This window comes from Wolffia australiana, chromosome 3, assembly GCF_029677425.1.
Source record: "Wolffia australiana isolate 7733 chromosome 3, ASM2967742v1".
NCBI lineage: Eukaryota > Viridiplantae > Streptophyta > Magnoliopsida > Alismatales > Araceae > Wolffia > Wolffia australiana.
In genome coordinates, this window is record NC_135837.1 from 7,544,539 (window position 1) to 7,560,091 (window position 15,553).

Below are 15,553 nucleotides of genomic sequence, written 5' to 3' on the forward strand. Positions count from 1 at the left end.
TTTCATTTGGAATTTGTCCATCCTTTCAAATTCTCCTTCATTCCTTCACAAAAAGAGAAGGGTTTCAAGTGGGTTCTCTTGAAAATAGCTCCCCGTTGTTCTTTGACTAAGCCTACGTCTCTACCCTTTTCTCTCTCTCTCTCTCTCTCTATCTCTCTCTCTTTCTATATCTCTATCTCTCTATCTCTCTCTAACTCTCTCTATCTCTCTATCTCTCTCTATCTCTCTCTATCTCTCTATCTCTCTCTATCTCTCTCTAACTCTCTCTATCTCTCTCTCTCTCTCTATCTATCTATCTATCTATCTCTCTCTAACTCTCTCTATCTCTCTATCTCTCTCTCTCTCTATCTCTCTCTCTCAATCTCTCTAACTCTCTCTGACTCTCTCTATCTCTCTCATACCTTCAGGCTTCAGTCATATACCCGCGTCAACTTTCTCTATCTACAGAGGGTGACTTTCTTCTCCAAGAACAGGAAGGAGTTCTGAGAAGGAAATTACTGATCTTGAGGTTTTCTTCATCTGGGTTTTTCTAAATCATGTCAAAGGAGCTGCCTTACACGACCAAGGATGTGCACTACGACAATGACAAATTCCGGCCTCGAGGCTACTTTCAGGTTCTTCGTCTTCTTCCTTCTGCTTGATTCGTTACGCTTGCTTCAGATCTGATCTGGGTCTTTGGTTCATCCTGTGCCTTTTCAGTTCTTACTCTCTCGTGATCCTTCTAATTCGAATTATGTTTTCACATAGTTCACCCATTAGCATGGTGCTTCGGATCTAGATTGTTTTTCTATTAGCCTTTCCATTTGGGCGTCTTGGTTGTTGACGAGTGATGAAAAAAGTTGGCTTTCTCGCTGATGGGTTCTTAGTTTGTTGATTGTGCGCTGAAAGATGGAATTAAGATGAAATATGTGTTCTTCGAGCTGAATCTGACAGGCCCGTGTATGTCTAGCTTAAAAATTTGTTTTGCTTGATGGGTATCTCGTAATTCGCAGTTGAGGGCAGTCCAAGGGATGCTTAATTGCAACTTAGCAAATTGTAGATCCAACAAAGTTTTGAAATTTTTCTTTGAATCCATCAATTTGAGAGTTCCCAACATTTTGTTTTCTTTCGTTTGTTACTGGATCTTTAAGGAATTTAGGGCAGACACTCGCCCCGACTGATGAATTGCAAAACTATTTTTATGATTTTTTTTCCTCAAAATGAATTCTTAGCTAGGTTTCAAATCTGACCTTTATACCGATTTTCTGTTATTTTCCGAAGCATCTATTTTCTGTAAGTATTCAAATTGTACTTTTATCTGTCGGATGGATTGAGAAAACTGTAGCAAATAACCAAAGAAAATAGCTAAGTGTTCTTGTTTGCGTGGCTTATTATTGAAATTCCAGAAAGATCCAGTAAGAAAGCTTGAATTATTTTACCAGAAATATCGTGCACAGTGGCTAAACCGACAGTCTCCCCGAGTTCCATCCCTTTTCATAATTTTTGGCCTGATGCGCCAGTTTTTTGTTTCTATATTTTTCTTTCTATGAGAAAAGCTTAGACATTCCTTGATCGTGGGTCTTCTTTTGGGGAAACTTATGAATTTATCGAATTATTTATTTTTATTCGCCAGGGAATAAGTCAAGCTTTGGCAACCAGAACTACTAGGAGCAGTTATGCAAAATGCACAACTGGAAAGTTCTTATTCCTTCTAATGATTGGCGGCATCTTGTATTTACTATTAGCTCACAGTCCTGCTTCCCACCCTTTTTCAACTGAAGCCTTAGCCAATGTCACCTTTGAATCTCTGAAAACTCGGAAAAGCCCAGGAAGCGGCAGGATTATACCTAAGTTTTTGCGGAAGCCTCCTCGACTTCCTCCGCAACTTCCTCCACAAAACATTCCGCACAAATCAGAATCTTCAGGTATTTGGGCTGCCAGACAAGAGGCAGTGAAGAAGTCTTTCATTCATGCATGGATAGGATACAAGAACTACGCGATGGGTTATGATGAACTTATGCCGTTAAGTAGAAGAGGTGTGGATGGTTTAGGAGGCTTAGGTGCCACTGTAGTAGATTCCTTGGACACAGCCATGATAATGGGCATCGGAGACATCGTGTCCGAAGCCGGATCCTGGATGGAGAAACACTTAGAAAAGAGAATTAGTGAAAAAGGACAGGTCAACTTATTTGAGACCACGATACGAGTTTTAGGAGGCCTACTGAGTGCTTTCCACTTACAAGGGGGTGATAAGGCTCTCTCAGCTGATGCTGGTCTTTTGACACATGGCAACGGGCCGAAGGCCAAAGTCTACTTGAAAATGGCTAAGAATCTGGCAGACCGTCTCTTGTCGGCCTTTACTTCAAGTCCAAGTGCTATTCCCTTTAGCGATGTGGTTCTTCATGATCATTCAGCCCATGCAGCCCCTGATGGTTTGAGCAGTACCGCTGAAGTAGCTACCTTGCAGCTTGAGTTCAACTACCTAAGTCAGATTTCTGGGGACCCAAAATATGGGTTGGCAGCCATGAAAGTCTTAGAGCATATAAAAACACTCCCAAAAGTGGAAGGCTTAGTGCCCATTCTCATCAAGTAAGCCAACCTTTTTCTTAAAAAATCTCAATTCAAATTTTGGAAGCTACTTTTCGGAGACACTTTCATCCTGATTATGATATTTTGATTCTGCCTAAGACTGTTGTTTTTTTTATGATCACAGTCCTTACTCGGGCGAGTTTAGTGGTGATAACATTCGACTTGGTTCGAGGGGAGACAGCTACTATGAGTACCTCATTAAAGTCTGGCTCCATCAAGGAGGCGACAGCAACGGTCAACTCAAGTACTTACGGGATATGTACGAGGAGGCGATGAAAGGAGTCAGGAATCTGCTTCTCCGGAAATCTGTCCCCAAAGGGCTGGCTTTTGTGGGGGAGTTGCCTTATGGGCAGTCCGGTCAGTTCAGCCCAAAAATGGATCATCTGGTATGCGCCATTAAACACTATTATGGAACTCTAATATTCTGAATTGTTAATTTAAATATAGCTCTATGACAATATTTTTGTGATTTTTAGGTCTGCTTTCTCCCTGGGACACTTGCACTTGGCTCAACTAAGGGGTTGACGAAGAGGAGAGCGATGGAGGGGAAGATGATGACGCCGGAGGATGTGAAGAATTTGGAACTGGCAGAGGATCTGGCAAAGACATGCTTTGAGATTTATGCAGTCACCGCCACTGGGCTTGCTCCTGAGATTGTCTACTTCAACATTGAGGTCAGAGAGTCAGCAAATCTGCTTTGATTATTTCTAGATTCTCTAGCTGTGTGTTCTTTCTCTATGGGGGAGTCCATCTAAGCCAGCATGTTTGCATCTCTCTCTAATATTCCTTAGTCTCCCGATTTTTTTGGCCCTTGTGGTTTACTCTCTCAAAACGTCTTTATGCAAGCTAGGATTTTCCTCCTGAAACTCCCTGTTTTTTGGTCTCTTTCACTAGGATTCCATCTAAGATCTCTCAAGGCCGACCTTTGTATACTCAGTGGCAAACATCTTGATTCAAGCGAAGTACTCTCTCCAGCATCACCTTGTTTATCTCTCTTTTGTTCTATATATTTTCCCTCTCTCGAGGATTCCATCTTGTTTCTCTTCAAGGTTTTTTGACAGTTTGGTTTCTCAATCTCACACACGTCTTGAAGAAGCCAAGGTTCTATTTTCTGCTATTCCAAATGTTGATTGGTCTTTCCCTGTTTCAAATCCTACTCACACATTTTATCTCTTTGCAGTCTCTCTCTTTCTCTCTCTTTCTCTCTCAGAACTCAGCTGAGCTGATCGTCTTTATCAATTTTTTATCTTCATTTACTGATCTGTTCATCTTGTGGACCGGATCAGGACCACACTGAGGAACAGTATGGTGGGTTGAACCAGAGCTCAGAGTACATTAAAGACATCATCATCAAGCCCGCTGACCACCATAATCTTTTGCGGCCGGAGACAGTGGAGTCCCTCTTCGTGCTGGACCGCATTACAGAGGACCCCAAGTAAGAAATGTTGACCCTTCGGTCGCTTTCTCGTTGACCACATAAGTTTATTTTTTCGCCTAGTATGAGAACCCTAAACCCTTAACCTCTCTGATTGGCCACCTGCATTGATAGGGTTTCTTTTCTTTTTGAACAAAAAAAGGATGATCCCCTGAAAATACTTTTCAAAAAAAAAGATCACCTGAAAACAGTGATCAACTCAAAGGTCAATGTCTAAACTCTCAATTATTTAGTTGACTTCCTCTGTTAACTTTGGCTAGATTGTCCATATATGTTGACATTTAGTCTAGTCTGATAAACCTAAACCCAATGACCTCTCAGCTGACCACTCACATTGATTGAGTCTCTTTTTCTGAACAAATGTTGATTGAGTTTCTAATCAAGAACCCATATAGAAACTTTGAAGGTCAATGCCCAATCTGCCTATGTATTTAAGTTCTTCCGTTGTCGTTGACTAATTTGGTCATTCCCTCTCTTGTTGACCATCCACTTTGATTTAAATTTTGATCTGAGATCCCATATGATGAACATAGATGGCCAGCACGTGTGCTTCTCTAGATTCAACCAATTGTCTACTTTAAGTTTTGCTATAATGACCACTCTGTCTCTATTTGATCATAAGCGATTACGAAGCATTTAGTGAGAACCCTAATCCCTTACTCTGTAACTCTATACCCTCTTTGGTTGAACACCCAAAGCCCGAGACCTGCATTTTAGGACACGATGTCAATAACCATTAGCTTCATCTTTGAATCTCCTTCAGCATGCGCTTGTTTTCACCACTGACATTGATCATATCATTGATTTGAGAACCCTAAACCCCAAACTTTAAACCCTGAACAAGCCCTAATCGGCACCCCTCACAAACTGGGCCTCAAAATTGAGAGCCCATACAGAGAACTCAAAAGCTCAATTCTACCTGCTCAGATTGAAGGGTGAGACACTAACTTTAGAATGATCAAATGTTTTGATGAGCACTAGCTATGAATCTCATTTAGATTTTTATCGGTGGTCCAGATGATTTTGGAGTTGCCATGAATTTTCATCAGATTACAGGGATAAAATGTCACATTCTACATTATTTGGGGGCTTTATGTAAAATCCGATCTCTATCCGTCTATTAAAGGCAGATAGAGTGAAGTGAAAAATGAATGATTCTACTGATTTTCTAGAGTTTATTCCCTTTCTCCCAGGGGGGGCCTCCTGTTGCGCTGCCTCTTCTCTCGCCTCCAATCATCTCAAATGATGAAAATTTCTTGAATGGCAGGTACAGGGAGTGGGGCTGGCAGATATTCCAGGCATTTGAAAAGCACACGAGGGTTGACTCTGGTGGCTACTCGTCATTGGAAGATGTGACGTCGGTGCCGCCACCTCGGAGGGACAAGATGGAGACTTTCTTCCTGGGGGAGACTCTCAAGTACTTGTACCTTCTGTTTGGGGACAGGAAGGTCCTTCCTCTAGACAAGTTCGTCTTCAACACAGAGGCCCACCCCTTGCCCGTCCACCGCCATTCTAGCTCTTCATTATAGGTTGACCTTCTTAGCTCTCTCTCTCCCTCTCTGTATCTCTTTCTCTTCCTCTTTATCTGTCTCTCTTTCTCCCCTCTTCATTCTCTTAATATTTCTCTTACTCTATATCTATTTCTCTGTATCTCTATCTCTCTTTCTTTCTCTATTTATCTCTCTTTCTCCCTCTCCTCTCCTTTCTTTCTCTCTGTATCTTTTTCTGCCTTTCTCTCTCCTATCTTATGTCTCTTTCTCTCAACTCTCTTCTGTCTTTTTCTCTCTCTGTATCTTTATCTCTCGATTTCTCTCTCTTGTCATCTCTTTCTTTCTCTCTCTCATCTCTTCTCTCTTTCTCTCACTTCTCTTCTTTCTCTTGCTCCCTCTGTATCTTCACCTCTATATATAAGTTTTTCTCTCTCCAAATCTATTTCTCTCCCTGTATCTCTATCTTTCTCTCTCTCTCTCTCTCTCCCCTGTCTCTATTTCTTTGTATCTCTAAGTCTCTTCCTCTCTATGCATCTCTTTTTCTCTCTCTATAAATGAGTGGGTAGGCCTGCGTTTCTTCCAGGGGGACAGCGTTAAGGATTCATCTAGGCCTATATTTATCATTTTAGTAAACTGGCGAGGACATTTCTTTGTATTTCTAATGGGTCATAAGTAAAATATATGACGACAGTTTTGTGATTTTTGGAAAAAAAATTAAAACTCTTCATGCAAATCTGAACTTCTTAAATCATTAATATCCATATTTTTCATTGTTGATAAAGTTATAGGGTTTCAACAATTCATTACTGACCATACTTTTCTGATACCAATAACAGATGCTCATACTGGACCATCTGTAATTCGTTATCGTTGTCGGATATTTGATAATGGATCATCGTTAACAAATAACAGACTGGTAAGGATTTAACTCTAACAAATAGGCTTGTTGGACGACTGACGGATGACCTTGTTGGACTGACAAGACAGGACTGAACGGCTCGTCGTCGTCGCCCCTGTTAGTGGCAGTTGTCATTCCCATCATCCAGGTCAACAAGAGTCGTCGTGGTCATTGTCCCAGTTGACGGCTGTCATCGTCCCCATCATCCAGATGGATAACAGTCATGGTCGTCGTCTCCGTCGATGGCAGTCATCCTCCCCATCACCCAGGTTGACAACAACCGTCATGGTTCTCGTCTCCGTCGATGGCAGTCATCATCCTCATCATCCACATCGACAACAGTCGTGGTTGTTATCCCCGTTGATGGCAGTCATTGTCCCCATCATCCAGATCGACAAAAGTCGTGGCTGTTGTCTCCATCGATGGCAGTCATCGTCCCCATCATTGAGATCGACAACAGTCATGGTCAACGTCTCCGTCAATGGCAGTCATCGTTCCCATCATCCAGATCCACAACAGTCGTGGTCGTCGTCTCCGTCGATGGCAGTCATCGTCCCCATCATCCAGGTCAACCACAGTCGTGGTCGTCGTCTCCATCAATGGCAGTCATCGTCCCCAACATTCAGATCAACAACAGTCGTGGTCCTCGTCTCCGTCGATGGCAATCATCGTCCCCCATTATCCCGATCGACAACAGTCATGGTTGTTATCCCCATTGATGGTAGTCATCGTCCCCATCATCCAGATCAACAACAGTCATGGTCGTCATCTCTGTCGATGGCAGTCTTCATCCCCATCATTCAGATCAACAACAGTCGTGGTCCTCGTCTCCGTTGATGACAATCATAGTCCCCATCATCCAGATTGACAACAGTCATGGTTGTCATTTCCGTCGATGGCAATCATCGTCCCCATCATCCAGATCGACAACAGTCATGGTCGTCATCTCCGTCGATGGCAGTCATCGTCCCCATCATCCAGATCGACAACAGTCGTGGTCGTCGTCTCCAACGATGGCAGTCATCGTCCCCATCATCCATGTAGACCAGAGTTGTCACTTACATCATCCTCCATTGTCTGCTTGTCATTTCATTCACGAGTCACCCTTCATCTGGGATGAAATGAGTCCATCCATTATTCTGGACAGATGGCAGATGACGGATGACGGATGACTGTCCATCATCTGTCCAAGAAGCCTACTAACAGAACCAAATAACGGGTACCCGTAAAAACAGTATTTTTAATAAAAGAAAATTAGCGGGTTTCTGAACCTAGTATTTTAAAAAATCTAAACAGATGAACGTTATCAGATGAAGATAACAGTATTTTAGAAACAATATTTTATTAAACAATTATAAACTAGTGCTCTTCACAGCCAAGTATTTAGAAAAATCGTAAAGCACAAAAAATATATTCTTTTCAATCCTTAGAGGAATATCCGCCAGTCTAGTATTATCATACACGTATATATCGTAGTGAGAGATCTACTGATTGAGAGAGAGAGAGTGAGAGTGAGATTGAGGTAGAGAGAGAATGGAGGAGATGTCAGGCGTGCTCAAGCTGCGGGTTGTCAAGGGCAAGAACCTCGTGGTAAAGGACATCAGCGCAAGCGATCCGTATGTAGTGATCAAGATGGGAAATCAGGTCTTTTTTTTGTTTTCTTCTCCTGAATTGTTTTTCTAATATCTTTTCCGCGATTCTTTCGACGATTATACCACCCATTATATGTTGATTTTAGTGGTCATGCTGGGCATTCTGATTTCTGCGTTCCTTTATTCTCTCAATTGTTTTTCTCATCTTTTCTGCGATTCTCTTCATGATCATAACACCCTTTACTTGTTTATTTTAAATGCTCATGCCGGCCATTCTGGTTTCTGCGTTCCTCCTCTTCAATTGTTTTTCTTGTGTTTTTCGAGATTCTTTCCTTGATCGTGACACCCTTTATTTGTTTCTTTTTAATGTTCTTGCTGGGCAATCTGATTTCTACTTTCCATCAATTTTTTTCTCTTCTTTTCCGAGATTCTTTCAATGATCATGCTCCCCGTTATTAATTTAGTTTATGAGGTCTTGCTCGGCAATCTGTTTTCTACTTTCCTCCCTTCTCAATTTTTTTTTGTCTTCTTTTCTCAGATTCTTTTATTGATCATGTTGCCCATTATTTATTTAGTTGAAGTGGTCATGCGGGGCATTCTGATCTTTATTTTACGCTTTTCTCAATTATTGCTTACGCTGTCTGCTATTCTTCTTATTGCATGCCACTTTTAACTTCTTCCCACGTATCTTACCTTGCGCAGATCAAAATTTGAACTTTGGAACCAAAATATAAAAATCGTTTATCATAAAATACCTTCAGAGGTTTAGTTCATCTGAAGAACTTCTCGAACTTGATTGGCATTTGATGACTGTCATGATATAAATCCTTGGAGAAAAAATATGTGTATGATTTGTTGTGTCTTTTCCTATCAAGTTGGAAATATCTTGTGAGCATTTACGTCTGTGGCAGTCATTGGTTTTTATTTTTTGGAATACGTTATACATTTATTTTATAAAAAGAAAGATAACTTCGTTCGTTTATAAATAATTTCTGTTATTGCAGAAATTGAAGACGAACGTGGCAAATGATACGGTCAATCCTGAGTGGCACGAGGACTTGACCTTGGTCGTGGCTCAATCAGCTCATCCAATTAAAATCGTACGTTAATGAGCTGCTCTTTATTTTTGTTACCTTGTTTTTTTCAGAAAACCTAGATGCCAAACTAGTTATTTCGAGCAAAAAATATCATGGATAGAACCCGTGAACCTCAGAATTATAGACGAGAGTTTAGCAAAATTTCTCCAGCAGAAGAATTTTTTGAATTCAGTGCTCTTACTTGCTACTCAGCAAAAATATTGAATTTGGTGTTCTTACTTGACAAAAATGTATATTCAGCAAAAAATATTTCATTTCGTCGACTCTCTGAGATTAAACACTGATATACTTAGAAAAAAAAAGTAATCTTGGTGGATAGATTCAGTCAAAAGATATATCATGGATAGATACTAAGTCTAATTGAAACCACTCCATTACATATTTGTGTACCAATACAGTCAGAAGGAACAAAAACTCAAATTATTTATCTTAAGCTCAATAACATGCAATTTTGGGGTTCTTTTAACATTGAAGTGATCTGAGCAGGAAGTGTATGATAAGGACAGATTCAACAGGGACGATGAGATGGGCAGAGCTGAACTGGAAGTAAGCCCATTCATGGAGGCGGCACGGTTGCTGTTTGCGGGCGCTGCGGCAGTGTCTGTGGAGAGGAAGATACAGCCAGACCGGAGTAATTGCCTGGCAGAGGAGAGCCGAATCTATGTTGCCGAAGGCGGGGAGCTCATCCAGGATGCAATCCTACGACTAAGGGACGTCAAGTCCGGAGAGGTGCAGATCAGGCTGCAGTGGGTTGACCTCCCTACCACCTTTCCTTAAGGTTATCTACCACAGAGGCAGAGCTAATTCCAAAGGCTGTCAAACTCTATGGATGAGAGGTATGTGTGTTTGTTTAATATTGTCTTCTTGTCAGAATGTGACTGCTTCCATTGTGGCATATAAAATAAGGATGCTGAAGATCACAAGAGGACAACGCATATTGGTGTATGTTATCATTTTGTAAGATAAGTTTATTAACCTGATCTTCCATGGCAGAGTTTGGCTGATGTTATCCAAAGAATCCTCAAGGCAATCATGTTAAGTGCTGGTTTAAATACCAGCTTATAAAGTTGTTCAAAAGTCCGTTACAAGAATTATAAAGTAGGGTAGGTCTTATTGAGTCATTAAAGGATGGATGATTCAAAATTCAAAAATTAAGGACCCCAATATATCTGGTGAATATCTCATTCTCTTTCATTGTGTAATAAAAACACTATTTAGCATGCTCTTGTTGTCTTTGGTGGTAAAAGACAGGTGCATGTGATGATGAGTAACATTGATTAATTATCTTCTCTTTCGTGCCAAAATCATGATATGAAGAATACTTGAGGAAAGCAAAGATACATGTCTATGAAGGGAATAAAAATGAACACCTTTTTTGGCTAAATTTGTCTGTACAACTCATGCAAAGGAGTGAGTTTTCACTAATGAGTCATGGTGATAAATAATTTATGCAATCATTAAAGCCATGTTAGCTACGAAGTTGGTTTCTTGAATGGGTGATCTCAACATTTTGACACCTATAACACCATATTTTGTTAAGAAGTGATTGGTAGTCATCATTTATACATATTTGATATGTTTTCACATATACTAACACTTGGGTTGTCAAATAAATCATCTTGAGCATCGTATATTGCCACTGTCTAGATGGATTCACACAATCTCAACATTGTTGGGCTCTAGAAGCCTAGACCTGGATGAAGACGAGGATTCTATGCAATGGAAGACTCATAACGAAATCAAATAATATCATTAAAATCATTGAAATGAATCTTTTGTGCACGGATCACATCTGTGATTTATTTGATTTGGGAGAGAAATGAGTTGAGCTGCTCATTTGTGCAGCCTCTAGATGTATCCATGCAGTCCTCGGCACATCGGATCTCCTCTTTGTTGACAAGCCCCATTCAACCTCCATTGTCGTCGTTACGCCATCCCGATTGCATCGGGAATGGAAAAGAGTTAAGGGAAGAAGGAGAAGAAGGGGAAGGTCCTTAAACAATTCTTGCATGGGTGAATTTTGTTTAGGGCCTTCCCCTATTTATACTAAGTGGGTAGTTTTCATAAAAGCCCACTAAAACTTAAGTATATCTTCCGACGATAGCCCCAAAAAATTATTTGCATGTGCCCCTCTATGCCCATGTATCAATCTACTTAACGACTCGATCGGCCCAATAATCTTTATTGGCCGTCCAACTTAATTAACTATAACATCATATAGATTAATTAATGTCAGATTGATTAAACTCATTTGAGTCTCCATCTCATGGGGTGCCAAGCTACACCTCGTGCTCTAGAAGAAATAAATAAGTGTGTATCAGCTTACTCATGGCACTTGTTCGTCATCAGTTAACATGTATTCCCTCATCCACTTAACGCTTCTAGAACGGCTTAGGGTTTGGTCAAGTGTCAAAACTCTAATTGGTCATTCGAGTTAGTACTGATGCATTCAGAAATCGTTGAAGAACTCTTCTATGATATTTTATTACCTTCTCCAAGGACTTGATTACATCGTATTCCTTGAGCTGCCACATCTTATAACGAGGGTGGACGATCCCATATTGACCACTCAATCGTATTCATGAACTTCTTGATGCACCCAAATTAAGACTATTTAGAATCCCATGATTAGTGACACATAGGTCATAGTCAAAGTACAACTGTATGTCCATAAGACGTCTTTGGTGTCTTAAGTCTAAGGACCACTTACACAACTGTGACATGAATCAACTTGATTGACAGGTCGGAGCAATACAATTCAGGGATTTGTACAGATCAATTCAATGAACTCTTTCCACTAAAGAGCACCCACTATCTATCCTTAGTGTCTCCACACTAATGGCTATGGGACCAACCATACTCATCATATGAGTGAGACTCCATATTACTATTCTATCCGGATACTTTGATGTCTTTCCCGCGTATCCTTCGAATATGAATGTTTAGAACACATACTTAAATACTAGTGATCTCCGTATTATGATCACGTCATAATTCATTAAGTCAGATTATGTATTCATGGACTTCATCATAAACGTCAAACTTGCACTATAATGAATATGTTATATTGATGAACATTAAACGAGACATGTAATATGTGATTGGCTTGCTGGCCACATAGATTTTGATGTAACACGCCCCAAGGATAACTTCTACTTGTGATCTTAATGACGTGGAATAATATAATATAATTATGATTTGAGAAAATAATATGAGAAGTACGTTAGTCACGGATGACCCAAGTCACAATTCAATTGGACAACACAGATAGGTTTTAACGCGGTCAAGCTCCCAATGATCCATGTGATCAAATCTAAGGGACTACGTAATGAGGGATGTTCTCCGTCCAAGAGTGTCCACACTATCCAAAGTGAACGACTTGATCCAATACCGACAAAGAAAATCACTATCACGAGAGGGTGGCTAATCTTATATTTACGTTTTAAATTCTTTTGTGGCAGCGGAGCAGTTGGAAATCAGCACTGGAAAAAAATAATTTAAACTGCCAGTAAATAGGAAGAGAGTGAAGCAGACGAACCTGGTCTAAAGGCAGCCAAGGATCAGACCAAATATGTACGTCCGAAATACCCAAACACCCATTCTGATGAACACGAATTCCACGATAATGTAGAATAATGGGCACTGGTAGTGATGCACTGGAATCACTTCAAGTCATGGAGCAAGGAAGAACTGCAAAACGGCGGCAGTAAATCGTGTATTTGGCAGATCTTGTAGCGACCGTGGATCGTGGACCTTTCGCCCGTTGTACACTCCTAATCGAGGAAGAAGATGACGATCCAAAAGGTGTCGAGATACTGTTGAGTCGACGGTAAACTCATCGACAGTGATAATGCTTCTGAACAGATTCTCAATCTTCAAACTTACGGGGTTTTCTTGGGGAACAGACGCTCAATTCGGTTTTCTTCTTTCAGGGAAAAACACAACAACGATGGGTCGAGTCTTCAACAGATGAATATTGGTGCGATTTGGCGACGATTGACAGTACTCTAAATGCAAGCAGAGTACAAAATGACAACATAAACACCAAAGAGAAAAGATATGCTTCAGATTCCCATTCCTTCTCAGTTGACGATCAAAATCGTAATTTTGTGGGCTCGACGAACATGCTCCGAAGAAACAATCTGGTAGGAATCAATTCAGAGGCCTAGAAGGATGATGATGAAGGATCGAGAAGCTTTGTTGTTGCTGGGACTGAATCAGTGAAAACCGTCGAGGAAGATTGCACGGCCGCCAAGGTTGTCCAAAAAGAAACTAGACCAGGTAGGATCAACTTTCCCCTCAAAGCCGATAAAGAACCGATGATATGCACGATGTAGTTGCACGGTCGATTCACCGGTCAATAGAGTTCTTCACAGGTGACCTTGTTCACGAGCAACGATTCTCTACGGGAAGAACAATCTGAGAGGTTGAAGATCTTTGGCAGGGACGAGATCCGATGAGACACTCTACAAAGTCAACTGATATCGAGCGAAGATCACCCTTCTCTACGGGGAGGAGGGAGTGTTGAAAGGATAAAACAACGAGATGAAATTCTTCTTCGTGCGACAAGTTCTTCTTCAAGAAATAACGATGGCGCCGAATGACTCTCTTCTTCTACAATATCTTCTTCTCGAACACAATCAACAACTTTACAAAGGCAGAAAAAATAACTATCAATAAGACCGAGATCTGAAATTTTCCAATGACCAAGACTCCTTCCCACGTCTACCCCTCCCCCTTCTTATGGAGAGGGAGTGGTAGTTGTGGGTGCCTCTTTTTAAGAGGAAAGCCTATGGGGCTTCCCCTTAAAAGGGTTCTTTAGGGGGAGAAGAAGTCCAACAGGGATTTCCTCCCCCTAAAGCTGGCACTAATCACAACTTAAAATAAAACGCACGCAGGAGGCCGGTACTCACGTAGGAGGGGCCTCCTGACAATCCAAAGATGACGAAAATGAACGTTACATAAGACACATCACACGAAGCGAGACGACGACGCAGCTTCTCAAACCTGATAGTGGAACTGTAGATTCTTCACGTCGGCTCAGGCTCCGCGACATGGCTGGCGACGAGTCGGGGCGCAATCGACTGGATGGTCCTCCATCAGATTTCCATCAAACACATCATGTCTTCTTTAAGACACAACTGGAGTGGAGAATGATCAAGAAGAAGGGGGACAAAAGGAGGTGTCTAAGGAAGGGCATTGGACCCTATTAAACTCAATGGTGTTTTCTATTAAAACCCTTATACCTTACTTATATCCTCTAAGATTAGAGGAAAGGTTTTGCATGTGCCCCTCTAAGCCCATCAGCCCAACAAATATTTATTTGTCTACCCAATCTCTAATTGACTACATACAATTAATAAATTAATAAATCTAATATTAGTTTAAACCAAGAAATAGTTTGACTCGCCAACACGTGTTGGGCCAAGTGTCACTAGATGTTTCAAAATGTATAATGAGTTATTTGACTCTTTCATGGAAATTTTTTGTCATTAGTTAATGTTTACATATAATAACTGGTTGGTGTGACAATCCTAGAATGTATTCAGACATGCTATGATATCAAACCCTAGTTGGTATTTGTAGTTAAGATTGGTACATTCTTAGAGTATATATCCTCTTCGATTGAAACGTAATATTGCATATTGACCACACAATCCCCTTCATTGACATGTTTCAACATCTTCAGTAGAACTGTTTTGAATCCTGTTGTTTTTGGGTCTTGGCTCCTTTTTGGTAGGATAAACATATGACTAACAGAATACAAGACAAAATGAAATAGTTACAGACCTTTAAAACAAATAAAAACTAGACGATAGAATCGGCTTTGAATAGATTTGAAGATTTTTTGCTGGTTTCTCAAGCAAGTCATGTTGAGGTGTTGGAACATCCAGAATCTATATATATCTACATGATCCTTTCCATGTTGAATCTCCATCTTCATCTTTCTGATCTCTATACATGATCCACCATCTTCGTTTACTCATTTTTATTGCACTATATCGGAGGGTGATTGAAGAAAACTGCTCATGTATTTTAGTGCCCTTCTACATTTAAGTTGCCTTAATTAAAAAAAATTAATTATGTAAATTTGCTCAAACATATGTACATTAGGAGTAAGGTTATCTCCATTACAATTGGTTTTTAAAGGTGAATCTAATACATGAGATAGGTTTGAGAAAATAAGATGCTAAAGCAAGTGATTAGAGTAATTAGGTATATCATAAAATAATGTAAGAGATGATTAGTAATAATAATAAAGATATTGAAAGGGTGGAAAATGAGTAATTGGTAAGTGGGAATAACTTACTAAAAAAGATAGAATATAACATGTACCAGTAAGTAATAGGCGATGGTGTTAGGGAGACTAGAGAAAAAGGAGATATAATATAAGATATTATTTATATTACTTTTAGGGGTAATACTTGTGTATCATATGAGAAATATCTTAATATTTATAATATAAGATATTA

General features: G+C 40.2%; 1 protein-coding gene and 1 pseudogene across 3 annotated transcripts; both read left to right on the forward strand.

Moving 5' to 3' along the window:
• Nucleotides 1-310: 310 nt before the first annotated feature.
• On the forward strand, nucleotides 311-10,072 carry MNS3 (alpha-mannosidase 3). Of its 3 annotated transcripts, none has more exons than XM_078572379.1 (9): nucleotides 311-614; nucleotides 1,613-2,568; nucleotides 2,693-2,954; nucleotides 3,045-3,242; nucleotides 3,855-4,003; nucleotides 5,271-6,409; nucleotides 6,477-8,035; nucleotides 8,988-9,083; nucleotides 9,567-10,072. In XM_078572379.1, exons 1-6 carry the CDS (start codon nucleotides 537-539, stop codon nucleotides 5,530-5,532), a joined length of 1,905 nt encoding a protein of 634 aa, XP_078428505.1. In that variant the 5' UTR covers nucleotides 311-536; the 3' UTR covers nucleotides 5,533-6,409; nucleotides 6,477-8,035; nucleotides 8,988-9,083; nucleotides 9,567-10,072. The 3 variants fall into 3 exon arrangements, with proteins under 3 accessions (XP_078428505.1, XP_078428506.1, XP_078428504.1); XM_078572380.1 differs by having other exon boundaries at nucleotides 6,481-8,035; XM_078572378.1 differs by having other exon boundaries at nucleotides 5,271-8,035.
• On the forward strand, nucleotides 7,934-9,857 carry LOC144701395 (GTPase activating protein 1 pseudogene; annotated as a pseudogene).
• Nucleotides 10,073-15,553: the final 5,481 nt, after the last annotated feature.